This window comes from Onychomys torridus, chromosome 5 (genome assembly GCF_903995425.1).
Source record: "Onychomys torridus chromosome 5, mOncTor1.1, whole genome shotgun sequence".
In the NCBI taxonomy this organism is placed as follows: domain Eukaryota; kingdom Metazoa; phylum Chordata; class Mammalia; order Rodentia; family Cricetidae; genus Onychomys; species Onychomys torridus.
Window position 1 is genome coordinate 21,704,672 of NC_050447.1, and position 16,407 is coordinate 21,721,078.

The 16,407-nt window shown below is 44.3% G+C and overlaps 1 protein-coding gene across 1 annotated transcript in view; it reads left to right on the forward strand.

Moving 5' to 3' along the window:
- Positions 1-16,407, forward strand: part of Nup93 (nucleoporin 93) — a 104,840-nt gene that overhangs the window by 1,266 nt on the left and 87,167 nt on the right. The window contains exon 2 of the mRNA XM_036188510.1: positions 15,868-16,060. Within this exon, the coding sequence (XP_036044403.1) occupies positions 15,882-16,060 (179 nt within the window). The 5' untranslated portion in view covers positions 15,868-15,881. The remainder of the gene's footprint in view (positions 1-15,867; positions 16,061-16,407) is intronic.

Here is a 16,407-nt window from a genome sequence, read left to right on the forward strand (position 1 = left end):
GTCTCCATTGGCTGTCTCCCACTCCCCCCAGTCTGTATTCAGTGTTTGCCACCAGGACACAAGTCACCATCACTTCTTCGTTGCATTGTTGAAGTAGCTTTTCATCTGGGCTTCCTGCTTCTAACAGCTAAAGAGCTCACCAGATCATACCCCCACTCCCCAGCTGAATGTGCCGGTGCATGCTTGTAATTCTAGCACTTAGGAATTTGAGGCAGGAGCATCTCAAGTTTGAGGTCAACCTGGACTACAAGTAAGATTCAGTCTGAAGAATCTCCATATTCCCCAGCTCTCTAGTCAGTCTTCTCAATAAATAATAATAGTAATAATAGTAAAAAGTAAGATTCCCGTGGTGAGCTGTAAGGCTTTTCGTAACCTCACCCACACAGTGTCTGCTACCCCTCTATGGCGGCTGGGCTTGCTTTGACTTCAGGGCTTTGCGCTTGCGTTGGATGTCTGCTTTGCCTGTCCTCTCACGTGGAGTCTTTCTTAGAGGGGCATCTGGGGTGTAAGACCTGCCTCTCTCCTTGTCTTCACTGCTGTAATTGTTCTTAGCATTTAGCTTTGACTTGTTCTGTGGATCGTTTATTTTCTCCCTGTAGAACATGAGTGCCTAGGACCTAGGTCTGGCATAGAGTAGAGCTCAATAAATATAAAATAAATGAATGTTTTTAATATTATAGGCTTGGAAGACATCGCATAAATAAACAATAAACGTGAAAATATAAAATATAGTTCTGGACTAGTTTTAAAGGGCTAGAGCTGTATAACACTTGTCTACTATGAGCAGGGCTCTGGGTTTGATCCCTAGCACTGGAGGAAGGGGCAGGGATATTGGAAGAGAGACCTTAACAAAATAAAAGTAAACCATGGGACTAGAGAGAAATTTTTCTGGCAACGGGAGCAGCAAGTACAAAAACCATGAGATGTGAACAGTTGGAACTGTGGTGAGTTTGGGCTCTCCCCCCATTCATGTGTGTTTTTGTGTGTACTCTATGTATGTGGATGTTTTCATGGAGGCCAAAAGGGAGTGTCATATTCCCTGGAGCTGGAGTTACAGACAACTGTAAGTCACTGATGTGGGTTCTGGGAACTGAATTGGGATCCTCTAAAGAACAGTAAACTCTGGCTGGATAGATGTTTGAGCGGTTAAGAGCACTGGCTGCTCTTCCAGAGGTCCTGCGTTCAGTTCCCAGCAACCACATGGTGGCTCACAAACATCTATAATGAGATCTGGATCTGGTGCTCTCTTCTGGCCTGTAGGCAGACATACAGGCAGAACACTGTATGCATGATAAATAAATAAATCTTTAAAAAAAGAGGGGGGAGGTGTTGGGGATTTAGCTCAGTGGCAGAGTGCTTGCCTAGCAAGCCCAAGGCCCTGGGTTCAGTCCTCAGTTCTGGAAAAAAAAAAAAAAGACAGTAAACTCTTTTAACTGCTGAGCCATCTCTCCATCCCCTGAGCCTACAAGGTAGATGTATTTAGTCGGTGGGGAGGTGTCAGAGCAAAGATTAGGAAGTGAGAGGACCCAGAGGTCTGTTAGTATTATAGGTTGTTTTAATTAGCAAACATGTTCTATTATGTGACAAACTTAACTGCTCAGGATTGATAGTTAAGTTCCAGGGAACCTTCCCCTGCAGGAAGACATTTCCAGGAAGAGATGGTCACAATTACTCCACTAGGGAAGAACATATAGAAGGGTCAGAATAATCAGGGAGGGCCTTTGGGTAGGTAGAACTGCCCTCTGCCTTGGCAGTATGTGCAGGAGCTCCCTGTGTGTGGAGTGGGGATGTGTGTACCCGACATGTACAGAAGTGTAAGGCCGGAAGCTGCATAAGGTGCCCAAGGAATAGAGAACTGCAGGGTAGAGGTGGGAAGAGTTGAAGACAGTACAAGGCAGTGTCTGGTCTACAGAGCACCTCATGCAGTTCTGTCAAAGTCTAAACACTTGTGTTGGGGTTGAAGGTGCCCCTGATGGGTCTGAGATGGGAGGTATTTTGGAATGGCCACTTTGGCCACGGGGAGAATGAGTTAGAAGAAATGAGAGGTTGTTGAGGTGATCAGGAGGAAGGCATGAGGTCAGAACAGAGGGAGAGCTGAGGGTATGACTAGTCACAAGCCCTGAGAAGTAAACTTGGAGATAGTCTGGGCTCAGGTGAGAGGGAGCAGATGGTTTCTGGTTAAATTGGCTGTTAGAGGGACCCAAGGTGAAGAGCTGGAATTGTTGCTGGCACCCATAGATCAGGCAGGTACAGGTATCAGGTGGACAATTAGAAATAATTGGTTTGGAGAAAGAATAAGCTCAGACGCAGGAGTCTTCCTTGTTTTGCCCTCATGGTCTTTCCATAGCTATATCTCCTCTGTCTCAAATAACCTAAAGCTGGGAATATTTTGTAGCTTTGCACTGTGTGTGTTTGATATGCTTGTGTGTGGGGTGGGCATGCCGGTGTATGTGGATGCCAGCGGTCCAGAGGCTTGAGGTAGATGTTGGATGTTTATCATTCCCATCGCAGTTTTTAGGTAGCACCTCTCACTGAGCCTGGAGCCTAATGATTGGCTTGACTAGCTGACAGTGGATCACCAGGATCTACCAGTCAGTATCTGTCCCTCCCTCAGTGCTGGGGTCAGACTGATACCGCCACACTCAGCTTTGTATGTGGGTGCGAGGATCCAAATTCAAATCCTCATGCTTGTGCCACACACACTTTGCTCTATCAGCCTCCTCAGACCACTCTACACTTTCTCCACCAGTGCACTCAAATAGCTTAATCCCCCAACACATAGTTGCTGATTACCAGAAAAATCTGAAGCACTGCCAGAAATTTCTTTTCTAAACTCCTGTGTTGGTCCGTAAGGCCCACTAAAGGTCCCCTCCTTGCAGTCATTTTGAGTGTCTGAAAATTATTACTTTTTGTTCCTTGCACTAGGAATGCCAGACTCAAGGACCCTGTTAGAAGACAGATGCTAGATTAACAAGTAGAGACATATGCCTGGTATTGACATGCGCTTCTGAGGGGTGGAGTGGGACTGCATTAGCTGGAGTGTCTTAGCTTCTTCAGAAAGGAGACCCATGAGCAGAGATTGAATGGAGTAAGGGATAAACCTCGTCGATGTTTAAGGATGAATGCGCTGTAGATGCAGAGGAAGTGGTGCCTGTGGAAGCCAGTGGCAGCCAGTGAGTTGAAAGTATTTGAAGAACCAACAGGAGGTCGTATGGCTGAAGTGTACAGTAGTGGGAAAAAGTGTACAGAAGGGCAGGGGCTGGTCTAGGGACAGATGATGGAGTCTCACAGCACACGCAGACCTCATACACATTAGGCAAGCTCTATTGCTGAGTACCACCTGCCTCAGCCTTTGGAGTAGCTGGGATTACAGGCAGGCACCCTCATGTATGGCTTTAGTTTACAGATAATGGAAGTTATTAAAGGCTTAGACACCCCCCCAAAAAAAAATTTTTTTTTTTTATAGTTCTGAAATTTAAAGCTAGGGTCTTGAGCCTGCTAGGTAAGCATTGTACCACTGAGCTACATTTTCAAAGCCCTGATTTTCCAAGGCTTATTATTCCCACTGTGAGGCAGAAAACACACCAGGTAGCGAAGGCATCAATATTCGGAACGGGAACCAGCCCTGGGGGTTATTGTGTCACCTGCATGTGACATGTGCAAGTGGAGCAGGGTGATAGTGATGGAGTAAACAAAAGTGGACTCATGTATTTATGTATTTTAAAAATAAATGGACTCATAACATGTCATCATGACGGGCAGAGAGGGAGAGGGAGGAAGGGAGATATCACATGATAAGATAGGAAGACAGGCTTCCCACTGGGCCCAACCTCTTAAAAGGTCCTGCTACCACTGAATATTGCCACACTGGGGACCAAGCTCTTAGGCCATTGATCTCTTGGATAGCACACTTCGACTATATCTAAAGGATAGTATTAGGTTGAGACTTGAATTGACCTTAATAATACTTATGTGGCAGGGAGGGAGTAAGTTTTAAAGATAAGTCACAGAGGGAGTAATTATCTTGCCCACAGTCTCACAATATAAGGATGAAATAGGGGTTTGGAGCTTGGGTGGGTGTTTTTGTTTGGTAAAAATGTAAGTAGAAGCCAGGGCAGGGCATGTACAGGGATGTTCTTGGACAGTAAATCTGGTGATCAGATGTGGAAAGTGAAAAGCAGTCTCACTGCAGTCCCTGTGAGGGGGCCCAAGAGAGATTTTGAGCAAGAGCAGTATAAGGAAAGTGATGTCAGATAGAAAGCAGGTTGACAGGAGGCAGTGGCTAGAGGGAGACTAACTACCTGGTGTCCTACAAGGACTAGAGCTTAAGGAACTCAGTCAGGCCTTGTGATAGTGAGAAACAGGCGCTGCTGTTGGAAGACCTTGTAAGAATTTGAATATCCCTTTTCACCTGTTCAGAAAGGAGGTTGGATAGAATTTGGTTTCAAAGTTGTTACTAGGAGTTAGCATTAATTTTTAATACCTACCTGTTTCTTTTTCTTTTTCTTTTTTTGGTTTTTTTGAGACAGGGTTTCCCTGTGTAGCTTTAGCGCCTTTCCTGGAACTCGATTTGGAGACAAGGCTGGCCTTGAACTCACAGAGATCCACCTGCCTCTGCCTCCCGAGTGCTGCTGGCATTAAAGGTGTGCGCCACCAAGGCCCGGCTGCCTACCTGTTTCTTTCAAAAAGTTTCTTTGAGGCTGATAAGATGGATCAGTGGGTAAAGGTAAAAATTGGGTGACTTAAACAGAAATTTGAACTGGTCTTGGTGCTTGTAATCCCAGCATTCTGGAGGCAGAGGTACGATTGTGTTTTCTAGGTCAGTTTAGCTACATGACAAGATCTTGTCAGAACAAAACAAAGCACAATGTACAAAAAGAAAAACCCAACACAACTCCCCCTCCTGAAATTGTTTATCTTACTGCTTTGGAAGTTGGAGGTTTGTGCATGATTGGGTGCTGGTGAGGGTCTTGTTAGTGGCTACCATCACTGTGCACAAATGGTCTCTCCTTGACATATGCCTGAGGAGAAGTGGGTGGGAGAAAGCAAGCTCTCTATTATGTTTTCATAGAAGGCCACCTACTGCATCTTATGGACCCCACCATTTATCACTTTATTTAAACACTGCCTCCCAAAGACCTCATTTAGTTATGTCGTTCCATTAGCATAATTTTGAAGGGCCACAGTTCAATCCATAGTACCCAGAAAGGTATGATAATGCTATGCTCACTCCTAATCAGTACTTCGTCTGAGTCCCTAATAACCAGTATTCTGGTTTCTAGCACAATAGATTAGTTTTTCCTGTTTTTAAGTAGACTTGCACAGCTTGCCCCCCTTTGTTTTGAGAGGGGATCTTGCTGGTATTATGGGCTATAATTTGATCTTTTCCATTGCTGTATGATATACTAGGGTGTGCATACCTCCTTAAAAAGCCCCAATGAAATAATTTTGTGTATACAGTGATTTTTAAATTATTTTGAGAGGGAAGGCTCCTATATTGTTGTTAGGACCTAGTATTTAAGAAATATTTAAATATTTTTTAAAATACACGTTATTTTTCTAGGGGGTCATAGTGTTCCTAATGGTGTGTACCTTTGAAACCTATTGTGCTGGATAGTTTTATGTCACCTTGACACTGCTGTAGTCATCTGAGAGAAGGGAACCTCAGTTAATAAAATGCCCCCATCAGGTCAGCTGTATGTAAGCCTGTAGAGCATTTTCTTAATTAGTGATAGGGGAGGGCCCAGCCCATTCTGGGTGGTGCCATCCCTGGGCTGGTGGTCCTGGGTTCTATAAGAAAGCAGGCTGAGCAAGCCATGAGGAGCAGGCTTGAAGGAAGCAGCACCCCTCCATGGCCTCTGTATCAGTCCCTGCCTCCAGATTCCTGCCCTGTTTGAGTTCCTGTCCGGACTTCTTTGATGATGAACTGTGTTGTGGAAGGGTAGGCTGAATAAACCCTTTTCTCCCCAAGTTACTTTGGTCATGGTGTTTCATCGTAGCGATAGTAGCTTTTTTTTTTTTTTTTTTCGAGACAGGGTTTCTCTGTGTAGCTTTGCGGCTTTTTCCTGGAACTCACTTGGTAGCCCAGGATGGCCTCGAACTCACAGAGATCCGCCTGGCTCTGCCTCCTGAGTGCTGGGAATAAAGGCGTGTGCCACCACCGCCCGGCTGGTAACTCTTTTTTAAACTAAGACACCTATCTTAGTTTATATAGAAGGGTTTCTCAGCTTGGAAACTGTTATTAATATTTTGAGTCAATTCTTTGTCAAAGGTTATGCTGTTTGTTGTAGGATGTTTAGCAGAAACCTTGGTCTCCACTCTCTACACAGCAATAATATATGTCTTCTGTCCCAGATTGTAGTATCCAGAAGTGTCTTACTTAGGGTTCTATTGCTATGAAGAGACACTATGACCATGGCAGCTCTTGTAAAGGAAAACAGTTAAATTGAGACTGGCTTACAGTTTAGAGGTTTAGTCCATTATCGTCATGATGGGTGGCATGCAGGCAGACATGATACTAGAGGAGACTGAGCCACACTGGGTGTAGCTTGAGCATATGAGACCTCAAAGCCCACCCCCCACAGTAACACACTTTCTTCAGCTCACTATGGGCCAAGCATTCAAACACATGAGTCTGTGGGGCCATTCATATTCAGACCACCACAAAAAGTGTCTCAGAATATTAACACATGGCCACAGGAGAGGTTATTCCTCTAACATAGAGCTGCTCCTTCTGAGGAGTTTAAAGAGTCTAAAGACAGACATGTGTGGGCAGTCCCTTAGAAATGACCTTGGACAGTGCAGCCCCAAGGTGAGAGGGTGGGTGTGGAGTGGAGCTTCCTGGGGTCTACTCTTGCTTTCTATTTCTAGCTAGGACTCTTCCCCCTGACAGCCTGGAGTTCACCAGAAAGTTCCTTATGTAAAGTCCTTAGAAAGTGCATTTGTGTTTCTGTGTGCTACTGGGCTCCTTCTCTTTGCTACCTGCAGATGAACTAATACAAGTGACGTTTTCTGACACTACACGTTCCTTACTGCAAACACTGAGTCATCCTGGGCAGTACTTACCCAGATCCTTTTCTGTGTGGGCTCATTGATTTTACTTCTTCGTTTTCCTCAGAAGACTATGTTATGAGTAATGATCAGGTCTCTCCTGCTGTCTCAGAGGACTCTAGAGAATTACCTTCTTTTTGAATGTGCGTGCACACATGTGTTCCTGTGTGTAATATGGGTATGCATACCATGGCAACATATATGTTGGTCAGAGGACGACCTCTGGTGTTGGTTCTCCCCCTCCACCATGTTTAAGATAGAGTCTCTGGCCTCCCACTGAGTATGCCAGGCTAGCTTCTGAGGGTTCTCCTGTCACTGCCCGCCATCTCCCCTGAGGAGTGCTGGGAGTTTAGATGCTTGTGCTAGTGCAGACACTCACACGGTGTATCAGGTTTCTACTTGGCTTCTGGGGGTTTGAACTTAGGTCTTATGCTTGTGAGGCAGTGTTCTTACCCACTGATCTGTCTTCCCAGATCCTCCTTGCTCCAGTGTTTCACAGTTACACAAAACGACTAACGTTTTACTTTTGTATTGTGTATGCACTCACTTGTGGTCACATGCGTGAATGTGAACATAATTTATGTGGTCAAAGCACAACCTTCAGGAGTTGGTTCTCTGCACCATGTGGATCCCAGGGATTGAACTCAGATTGTCAGGTTTAGCCACCAGCACCTTTATTCCACTGAGACCTTTTGCAGGTCCTTGTCTTCTTAAAATTATTTTTATTTTTGTTGGATGTTTTGCCTACATGTATGCCTGTGTACCACATGGTGTGCCTGGTGCCCTCAAAGGCCAGAAGAGAGACATAGCTCTCCTGGAACTGGAGTTACAGATGGTTGTGAATCCTCCATTGTGTGCTGGGAACTGAGCTCAGGTCCTCTGGAAGAGCAAGTGCTCTTAACCACTGAGCTGTCGCATCAGGCCTCCTCCCTCGCAATTAGGTTTCTTATTATTTTTCTATGTGTATAAGTGATTTTTATTTTTAATTTTAACTTTGTATGTGTCTATTAAGTGTTTTGACTGCATGTATGAAAGTACACCACATGCATTTCTGGTGTCCAGTAAATCCAGAAGAGGGCTTGGATCCCTGGAACTGGAGTTATGGGTGGTCATGAACTACCATGTGCGTGCTGAAGTCCTCTTAACCATTGAAGGAGCTATCCAGCCCTTTTTTCTTTTTAACTGTTTAAAAATTTTTAAATTTATCTTCCTGTGTGGATGTGGTGGCTCACACATATAATCCTAGCACTTGGGAGGCTGAGGCAAAAGGATCACCTTGATTTGAATTTAAGACCACTCTGGGCCACTTAATGAGTTCTGGATTAATGGTTACAGAATTGAGATTCTGCACAACAAAAATACAACACAAAAAATACTATTGCTTTCCTAAGTGGGTCATGTCACACACACAGACACACTCATACACCAATGACAGGGTTTCTCTGTGTAGCACTGGCTGTCTCGGAACTCGCTTTGTAGACCAGGCTGGCTTGGAACTCAAGAGACCTACCTGCCTGCTATGTATTAATTCTCCCCTCCCCTATTTTTTTTTTTTTTTTTTTTTTTGGTGTGTGTGTGTATGTGTGTATGTATGTGCGCACACGTGCCTGTGCATGATTGTGCAGAGGTCAAGTGTCTTCCTCTTAGTGCTTTTCATGTAATTTTTTGAGACTTATGCTTCAATTTAGAGCTTGTTCAGTTGGCTAGACTGGCTGGTGAGGCAGAGTGCTTCCTCCCCTAATACTTGCATTTCCATTTCCCAGTGCTGGGATTGCAGGTGTATACCACTAGTGCTGGCTTGTAAAGTGGGTGTTGGGGATCCAAAATCAGGTCCACATGTTTGTGTAGCAGACACATTCTTTATCCATCCATTCATCCATCTTCCTAGCTCCCAAATGTCTGTCTTTGACAATATCTCTCAAAATATAGTAGTGCTAACTGCTTTTTTTAGGGTGGAGGATCTTTATGGTTGAAGAAGATAGTATTTGGGTATATGGTAAAATTAGAATCACTCTGGTACTGAGTGAGTACTGTTTGATTATGTAGATGTGAATTGTGGTTTGAGTGAGATGTTCCTCCATAGTCACGAGCATTTGAACACTTGGTCTCCAATTGATGGCACTGTTGAGGAGGAAGTAAGTCACTGGAGGTGGGCTTTGAGGTTTCTTTTTTTAAATTTATTTTTATTTTATGTGTACGAATGTTTGCCGGAATGTATGTCTGTGCTCTGTGTGCTTGCAATGCCCATGGTGGCCAGAAGGGGACATCAGATCTCCTGGGCTGGAGTTAGAGGCTGTTGTGAGCCATCATGTGGGAGCTGGGAATTGAACCCAGGTTCTCTGGAAGAACATCAAATGTTCTTAACCTCTGAGCCATCTCTCCAGCCCCTCATCTAATCTTTTATTCAGAAGTGCTGAGGAAGCCGGGCAGTGGTGACGCACGCCTTTAATCCCAGCACTCGGGAGGCAGAGCCAGGCGGATCTCTGTGAGTTCAAGGCCTGCCTGGGCTACCAAGTGAGTTCCAGGAAAGGCGCAAAGCTACACAGAGAAACCCTGTCTCAAAAACAAACAAACAAACACCCAAAAAACCAACCAAACAAACAAAAAAGAAGTGCTGAGGATCAAAACCAGGGCTGTGTGTGGTAGGCAAGTGTTCTACTCCCTGAGTTGCATCCCCAGCCTTCATTGAATCTTTGTACCTGTTTACACTGCTGGAGCCTAGTGCATGTGTGGCTTAGCCAGGTGCTTAGCACTAGCATCAAACCATGATTTATCAGCTCAGACAGACTTCCAGGATTATCAAAAGCTGTGAAGGGGGTTCATGTCTTTAAATCACTGAAAAGAATCTAAAAAGGATAACATTTCATGTTAAAGTAATATGAAATTCAAATTATAGCATACATTATTAAAGTTTTGCTGGAGAGCAGACATGCTTATTTGCTTGCATGTTCTCTCTGGCTGCTGTCAAACTACAATGGTGATGCTGAATAGTGACAGAGATTGACCTACAAAGACTAAACTAACCATCCCTTCCCCTAGCTCCCGGGAGACTAGCCAGCCCTGAGATGGCTGGCTTTGAGGACTCTGATGTATCCCTTTCTTCCTTCTCAGCCTGGAGGTTCTGAGACTCTGGTCTCTGGAATGTATTTTGGGAGTAACAGGTTTGAAACAGAACTACTGAGTAGTAGCTATTTCTGGGATGACCCAGTGGTCGTCTTCTGCTTTTGAGAAAGTGTGTCGGGTCGGGGATTTAGCTCAGTGGTAGAGCGCTTGCCTAGCAAGCACAAGGCCCTGGGTTCGATCCTCAGCTTAAAAAAAAAAAAAAGAGAAAGTGTGTCATGTAGTCCAGGCTGGCCTCCAACTGTAGCTATATTAGTTACTTTTCAGATTGCTGTGGTAAAATACTGTGACAAAAGCAATTTGAGGGGAGAGGGTTTATCTTGGCGCTCAGTTTGATAGTCCAGTCCACGGTGAAGTCCTGATGGCAGGAACCGGAGGGCTGGTTACTGCATCTGCAGTCAGGAAGAATGCTGAACACGTGTGCTTCACTGGCTTTCTCCTTTTTACCTAGCACAGGATCTAGACTGTGGAAATGAACTGCCCATATTTAGCTTGGCTCTTCCTGCCTCTGTTAACCCATGGTAGATAGTTCTTCTCTGGCATGCTCAGACACTAACCTATGAGATGATCTCTCACAGGTGTGTCTGGAAACCTGCACTCTAGATGACTATACATCCTTTCAAGTTGATAATTAATAGCCAAGGGTCCTTTGGATTCCTCATCCTCCTGCCTCCAAAGGCTTAGATTATAGCATGTACTTTTCATGAGTTAAAGAACTCAGTGAACCCTCAGTTTGGGAGTTGTCATAAGACCCAGTAGGTGAAAAGAAGTATTCTATTTGTGGATAGGGTTTAAAAATAAGAGAGAAACCAGTGAGCGAGTAATACCAGAAACAGGTGAGTACATTTTGATATAACAAGCAGAAATGTCATAAGAGACCAAGATTGAGGCCGCTTAGAAGAATGCTAAAGGGACCATTTTATGAGGACACTGACTTAGAATGGTTTAGAAGTGCCCAGTAGTTTGAATATTTCTTTTCTGACTTGATTATTTAACATGGTTGCTTTGAGAATGTGGAAATGACCAGGTTGTTTCATAATTAAAACTCCACATGTTTTTATAGCAACTGAACTGAAATTAACTGATCTATTTTCACTATCTTTATATAATGACTTCATTTTACCATATATGCATTGTAGGAATTGTTTTAGTTAATTTTCTGCTTGCTGTGACCAAATAATCTGGCAAGAGACAGTTTAAAAGAGAAAGAGTTCATTCTGTGTTCTGGTTAGTTTAATGTCAGTTTGCTACAAGCTAGAGTCATCAGAAGGGAGGGGACCTCAATTTGGAAAATGCCTCTATAAGGTCCAGCTGTAGGTCGTTTTCTTAATTAGTGATTGATGGGGGAGGATCCAGTCCATTGTGGGTGGTACTATACCTGGGCTGGTGGTTCTGGGTTCTATAAGAAAGCAGGCTGAGCAAGCCAGTAAGTGTCACCCTTCCATGGCTTCTGCATCAGCTCCTCCCTCCAGGTTCCTGACTGTTTGAGTTCATGTCCTGACTTCCTTCAATGGAGAACAGTGATGTGGAAGTATAAGCCAAGTAAACCCTGTCCTCCCCAACTTGCTTTGGTCATGGTGCTTCATCACTGCGATAGAAACCCTGATGAAGACGTTGGCTGAGGGCTATATCCCATCATGCCAGGGAAGGCATGGTTTCAGGAGCATTGCATTCACAGCCAGGGCATGGGTGAATAGAATGAGGCAGGGTTATAAAATCTCAAGGCTTTGTCCTCAGTAAAGGTCTTTACCTGCTGCTGCAACGTTCCCTAACGAGCACCACCAACTGGACCAAGTGTTCAAATACATCTCTGTTGGGAGCATTTCACATTCAAACCACACGCACTTTGATCCACCTCATTTAAGAGTGTTGACGTGCCTCAGTGGAGCATGCATTGTTTAGACATTAGACATAGATAGCCAACATGAGGAAACAGAAGAAACTGTAGACTTCATGTATTTTCTTTAATGTTCTCAGCATCTGTTGACCCACCCTGTGACCAACAAGGCTAAGACCTGAGGTTCCCAGGATACATTCCAAAGATCGAGTCGGGTGCTAGGGGACCCCAGTCTTTTGAGCTCGAGTAGTGCAAGCAAAGCACTTCTCATTTTTATTTATTTATTTTATTATTATTATTATTTTTTGAGCTGAGGACATTTTTTATTATTAAAGCAAGCAAAGCACAAGGTGATGTTTACAGTTGCTTAAGCAATACAAGTACCGTAGGGGAGTGAGTACACCTAGTGTTATGTCTTATCGTCTTTGGTCATGTGAAAAGAGCCAAGAATATTCTACCCAGGCCTTTGCCTTTCCCACAGAGATAATGTGGACATGCTGGCATTTTCTTTATGTTCTTGTTTTTAAGTGCATTTACTTATCACACTTGCTGTAAAATGTTTTAGAAGGCCACCTTCTGGGAAGAACATTGTGTACTCTGTCACATCTGTAGTTCACAGTACGTTTATAGCTTTCTTACAAAGGCTCCCAAGCATCTTTTAGGTGGGGTAAAGAGATCTAGATCATGGGATCAACCCTATAACAACATTCTTCTTTTTTTCTTTTCTTTCTTTCTTTTCATTTATTTATTCATTCATTCATTCATTCATTTATTTATTTTGTTTTATTGAGACAGGGTTTCTCTGTGTAGCTTTGCACCTTTCCTGGATCTCGCTCTGTAGACCAGGCTGGCCTCGAACTCACAAAGATCTGCCTGGCTCTGCCTCCCAAGTGCTGGGATTAAAGGCGTGCCCCACCACCGTCTGGCCTTTTTTTCTTTTTTGAGATGGGATCTTACTCTGTAGCCCTGGCTGGCCTGGAATTTACCATGTAGATCACCTGTGTAGCCCCAAACTCATACAGATCTGCCTGCTTCTGCCTCAAGAGTGCTAGACTTAAAGGTGTGCATTGAAATACTCAATTTTTTTTTTAAGATGAGTCACACTAAGTAGGAGCTACACTGACATTGAACTCACATCCTGCCTCAGCCTCCCAAGTGCTGGATTATAGGTCTACCTTGCCACTCTAGACCTGTTAATTTTAGTTTCAGTATTTTTAAAGAATTATTTATTTTTAAATTTATGTGTATGTTTAGTTTTAAGACTTACAGTGTATAGTGTGTGGGGGTGTTTTGGCACACGCCTTTAATCTCAGCACTCAGGAGGCAGAGGCAGACAGATCACTGAGTTTGAGGCCAGCCTGGTCTACAAAGTGAATTCCAGGACAGACGTGCCTACATAGAGAAATCTCTGTCTTGAAAAACCATAAATGAATGAATGAATGAATAAATGGGAATAAATAATATAAGAAGAAGAAAAACAAAACAAAAAACCCCAAAACTATTTTATCTCAGAGTAAACATGAAAACACTGGTTTTCTTCATGTAGTTCTAAGCTGACTTTAATCTTTAACAAAAATCATATACACTGTAAGCCTTAAAACCAAAGTTCCTAGAAAATCTCTCACACACGCACGCACGCACGCACGCACGCACGCACGCACGCACGGGACAGTTGCTGTACCTGACTATCAGTGCTTGTGGGAGAAAGAGGACTGCAGAGCTAAGAGTCCCACAGTCTGTTCCCACCACTGCCTGGTACTATTTTTGTTTTAACCTTGTGACCTGCCTTTAAAGTTAATGTCCTTGAGTGCTCATTTCAAAAAGTTCTGATCTTCCGGCTGTGGGGTGTTAAGGTGGTAAAGGTGGCTTTGTGCATTATAACACGTGCTTTTGTAGCTGAAGTATAAGTATGTATTACATGAACATTTTGTTTTGTTTTTTTCGAGACAGGTTTCTCTGTAGCTTTGGAGGCTGTCCTGGAACTCGCTTTGTAGACCAGGCTGGCCTCGAACTCACAGCGATCCACCTACCTCTGCCTCCCGAGTGCTGGGATTACAGGCATGTGCCACCACTGCCCGGCATATTACATTAACATTTTAAGTACAGAGTAGACCAGTGGGATTTCCTGGTACAGTAGAAACCATGGGCTTAAAGAAGGAAAAGATAAACAAGACCTACAGTTCAAAGGTTAAGATCGAAAACTGCTTTCCAGAGGAATCAAGTTTGAATGACCTCCAGCTCCAGGGGATCTGAAGTCCTCTTCTGGCTTCTGTGGGCACCCATTCCCACTTGGCATACACTCACACAGATACACTAACATACACATCAAAATAAATCATTTGTTTGTTTGTTTGTTTGAGACAAGGTTTCTCTGTGTAACAGCCCTGGCTGTTCTGGAACTCACTTTGTAGACCAGGCTGGCTTTGAACACAGAGATCCACCTGCTTCTGACTCTTGAGTCCTGGGGTTAAAGGTGGGCACCATGCCTGACAAATAGCAGTACCTTCTTAAAAGATTAAAAGTTTTTATGTGTATGTGTGTTTTGCCTGCATGTATGTCTGTGCACTACATGCATGCAGTGTCCTCAGGCCAGAAGAGGGTGTCAGATCCCCTGGACTGGAGTTATAGTTGGTTTTGAGCTGACTTGTGGGTCCTGAGCAGCCAGTGGGTGCTCTTAACCACTGAGCCATCTCAGTTGCTGGCTTTTTAAAAAAAACATTTATTTAAACAGTATGTGTAGGTGTGTTTGTATGCATGTGTGGAGTCATGCCACACCACATGTGGAGGGCAGAGGAGAACTTGCAGGAGTTGTTTTTGGAGTCACTTCTCTCTTTCCACCATGTGGGCCTCAGGAATTGAAAGCTGATCACAATAGCAAATACCCGTGCAGCCATCTTCTCAAGCCACATAGCAGCATTCTTCATAGCACTTTCAATCAGTTGTTAGAGAAGCAACCTTGTTACTTATGTTCATACTCTAAAAGTTAGATGTCATTACTATAAAGACAGTTACTGTTAGTAGCTGCAGTAGCAAGTAAGATGTCATATGTAGTGAGGCCGTCAGTCACCTTGGAAGAGTGTGTAAATGGAGACCAGGGTATGAGTAATAAAAGAACTTTTTTTTTTTTTTTGGTTTTTCGAGACAGGGTTTCTCTGTAGCTTTGGAGCCTGTCCTGGACTAGCTCTGTAGCCCAGGCTGGCCTTGAACTCACAGAGATCCACCTGCCTCTGCCTCCTGAGTGCTGGCATTACAGGCATGCGCCACCACTGCCCGGCGAAAGAGCATCTTTTATGTTAATGAAGATATGGTTGTGTTAGAATAAAGTGAGGCTGAGTTTAGTTAGAAGATGCTTAACATTTCTCTGGTCTCAGTTTAGCCAAATCACGGCAGGGCATGTGCTGGGCACATAACTGAGTTTCCATGGCCTGGAGTTACCGTGAAAATCCTGTGACATAAGGCCTTAGGCTCTAGCAGTCCCTTCTTAGTGAGGCCCTCTTCTCTCAAGGTAAATGGAGGGTTGGAGGTGTAGGGCTGTTCTTTAGGCTTCCTGGAGCTTGCTGCAATGGCTTTCATTTTCTCCCTACTTTGGTTCTGCAGGAGGAGGCAGGAATTCTGGCCTGTGCTTAATATGCTTTCATTTGTTCTGCTGGTGAAATCCGTGTGCACAGAAATGAGCTGTTCACAGTCTGACTCATTTTCTCTGTCAGGCCTGTTCTTGGGCTCTATTCAGGAACACATCCTGCTTGTTGATGAACTATGTCCCTTTCAGTTTACAAAAAGTCCTGGAGGCTTATTAACAGATTGAAGCAGTGATGGAAACCTCTCTCCCCCTTGACATAGGTCTTTTTCCTTTCATGTAGCACCTGCGTCTCCAATGGATACTGAAGGGTTTGGTGAGCTCCTTCAGCAGGCTGAGCAGCTTGCTGCTGAGACCGAAGGTATCTCCGAGCTTCCACATGTGGAACGGAATTTACAGGAGATCCAGCAAGCGGGTGAGCGCCTGCGTTCCCGTACCCTCACCCGCACATCCCAGGAGACAGCAGATGTCAAGGCGTGAGTACTGGTGGGGAGGTGCTGGTGGACTGGGTAGTTTGGGGGCAGGATCAACTTCTTCTATGACAGTCACAAGCCAGATAGCTTTCTAACAGGTCAGCAAGGCTTGCTTTGTTTCCTTGCCTTGCTAGGGTTTTTGAGTTTCAGCCACCAAGCTGAGAGAGAGCCCATATCATCTGTAGAGGTGTAAGGGTGGAGGGGGGTAGAGGAGCTCTGTTCTGTATAAAATGCTCTCAGTAATTCCTGCTTGGGTTCATGGCTATTGAGTCATAAATGGCTCCTGCAAGTGTGTTAGTAGATATGTACTGTGCACATAAGTGCTACCCAGACCCAGAAAGCACTCAGCC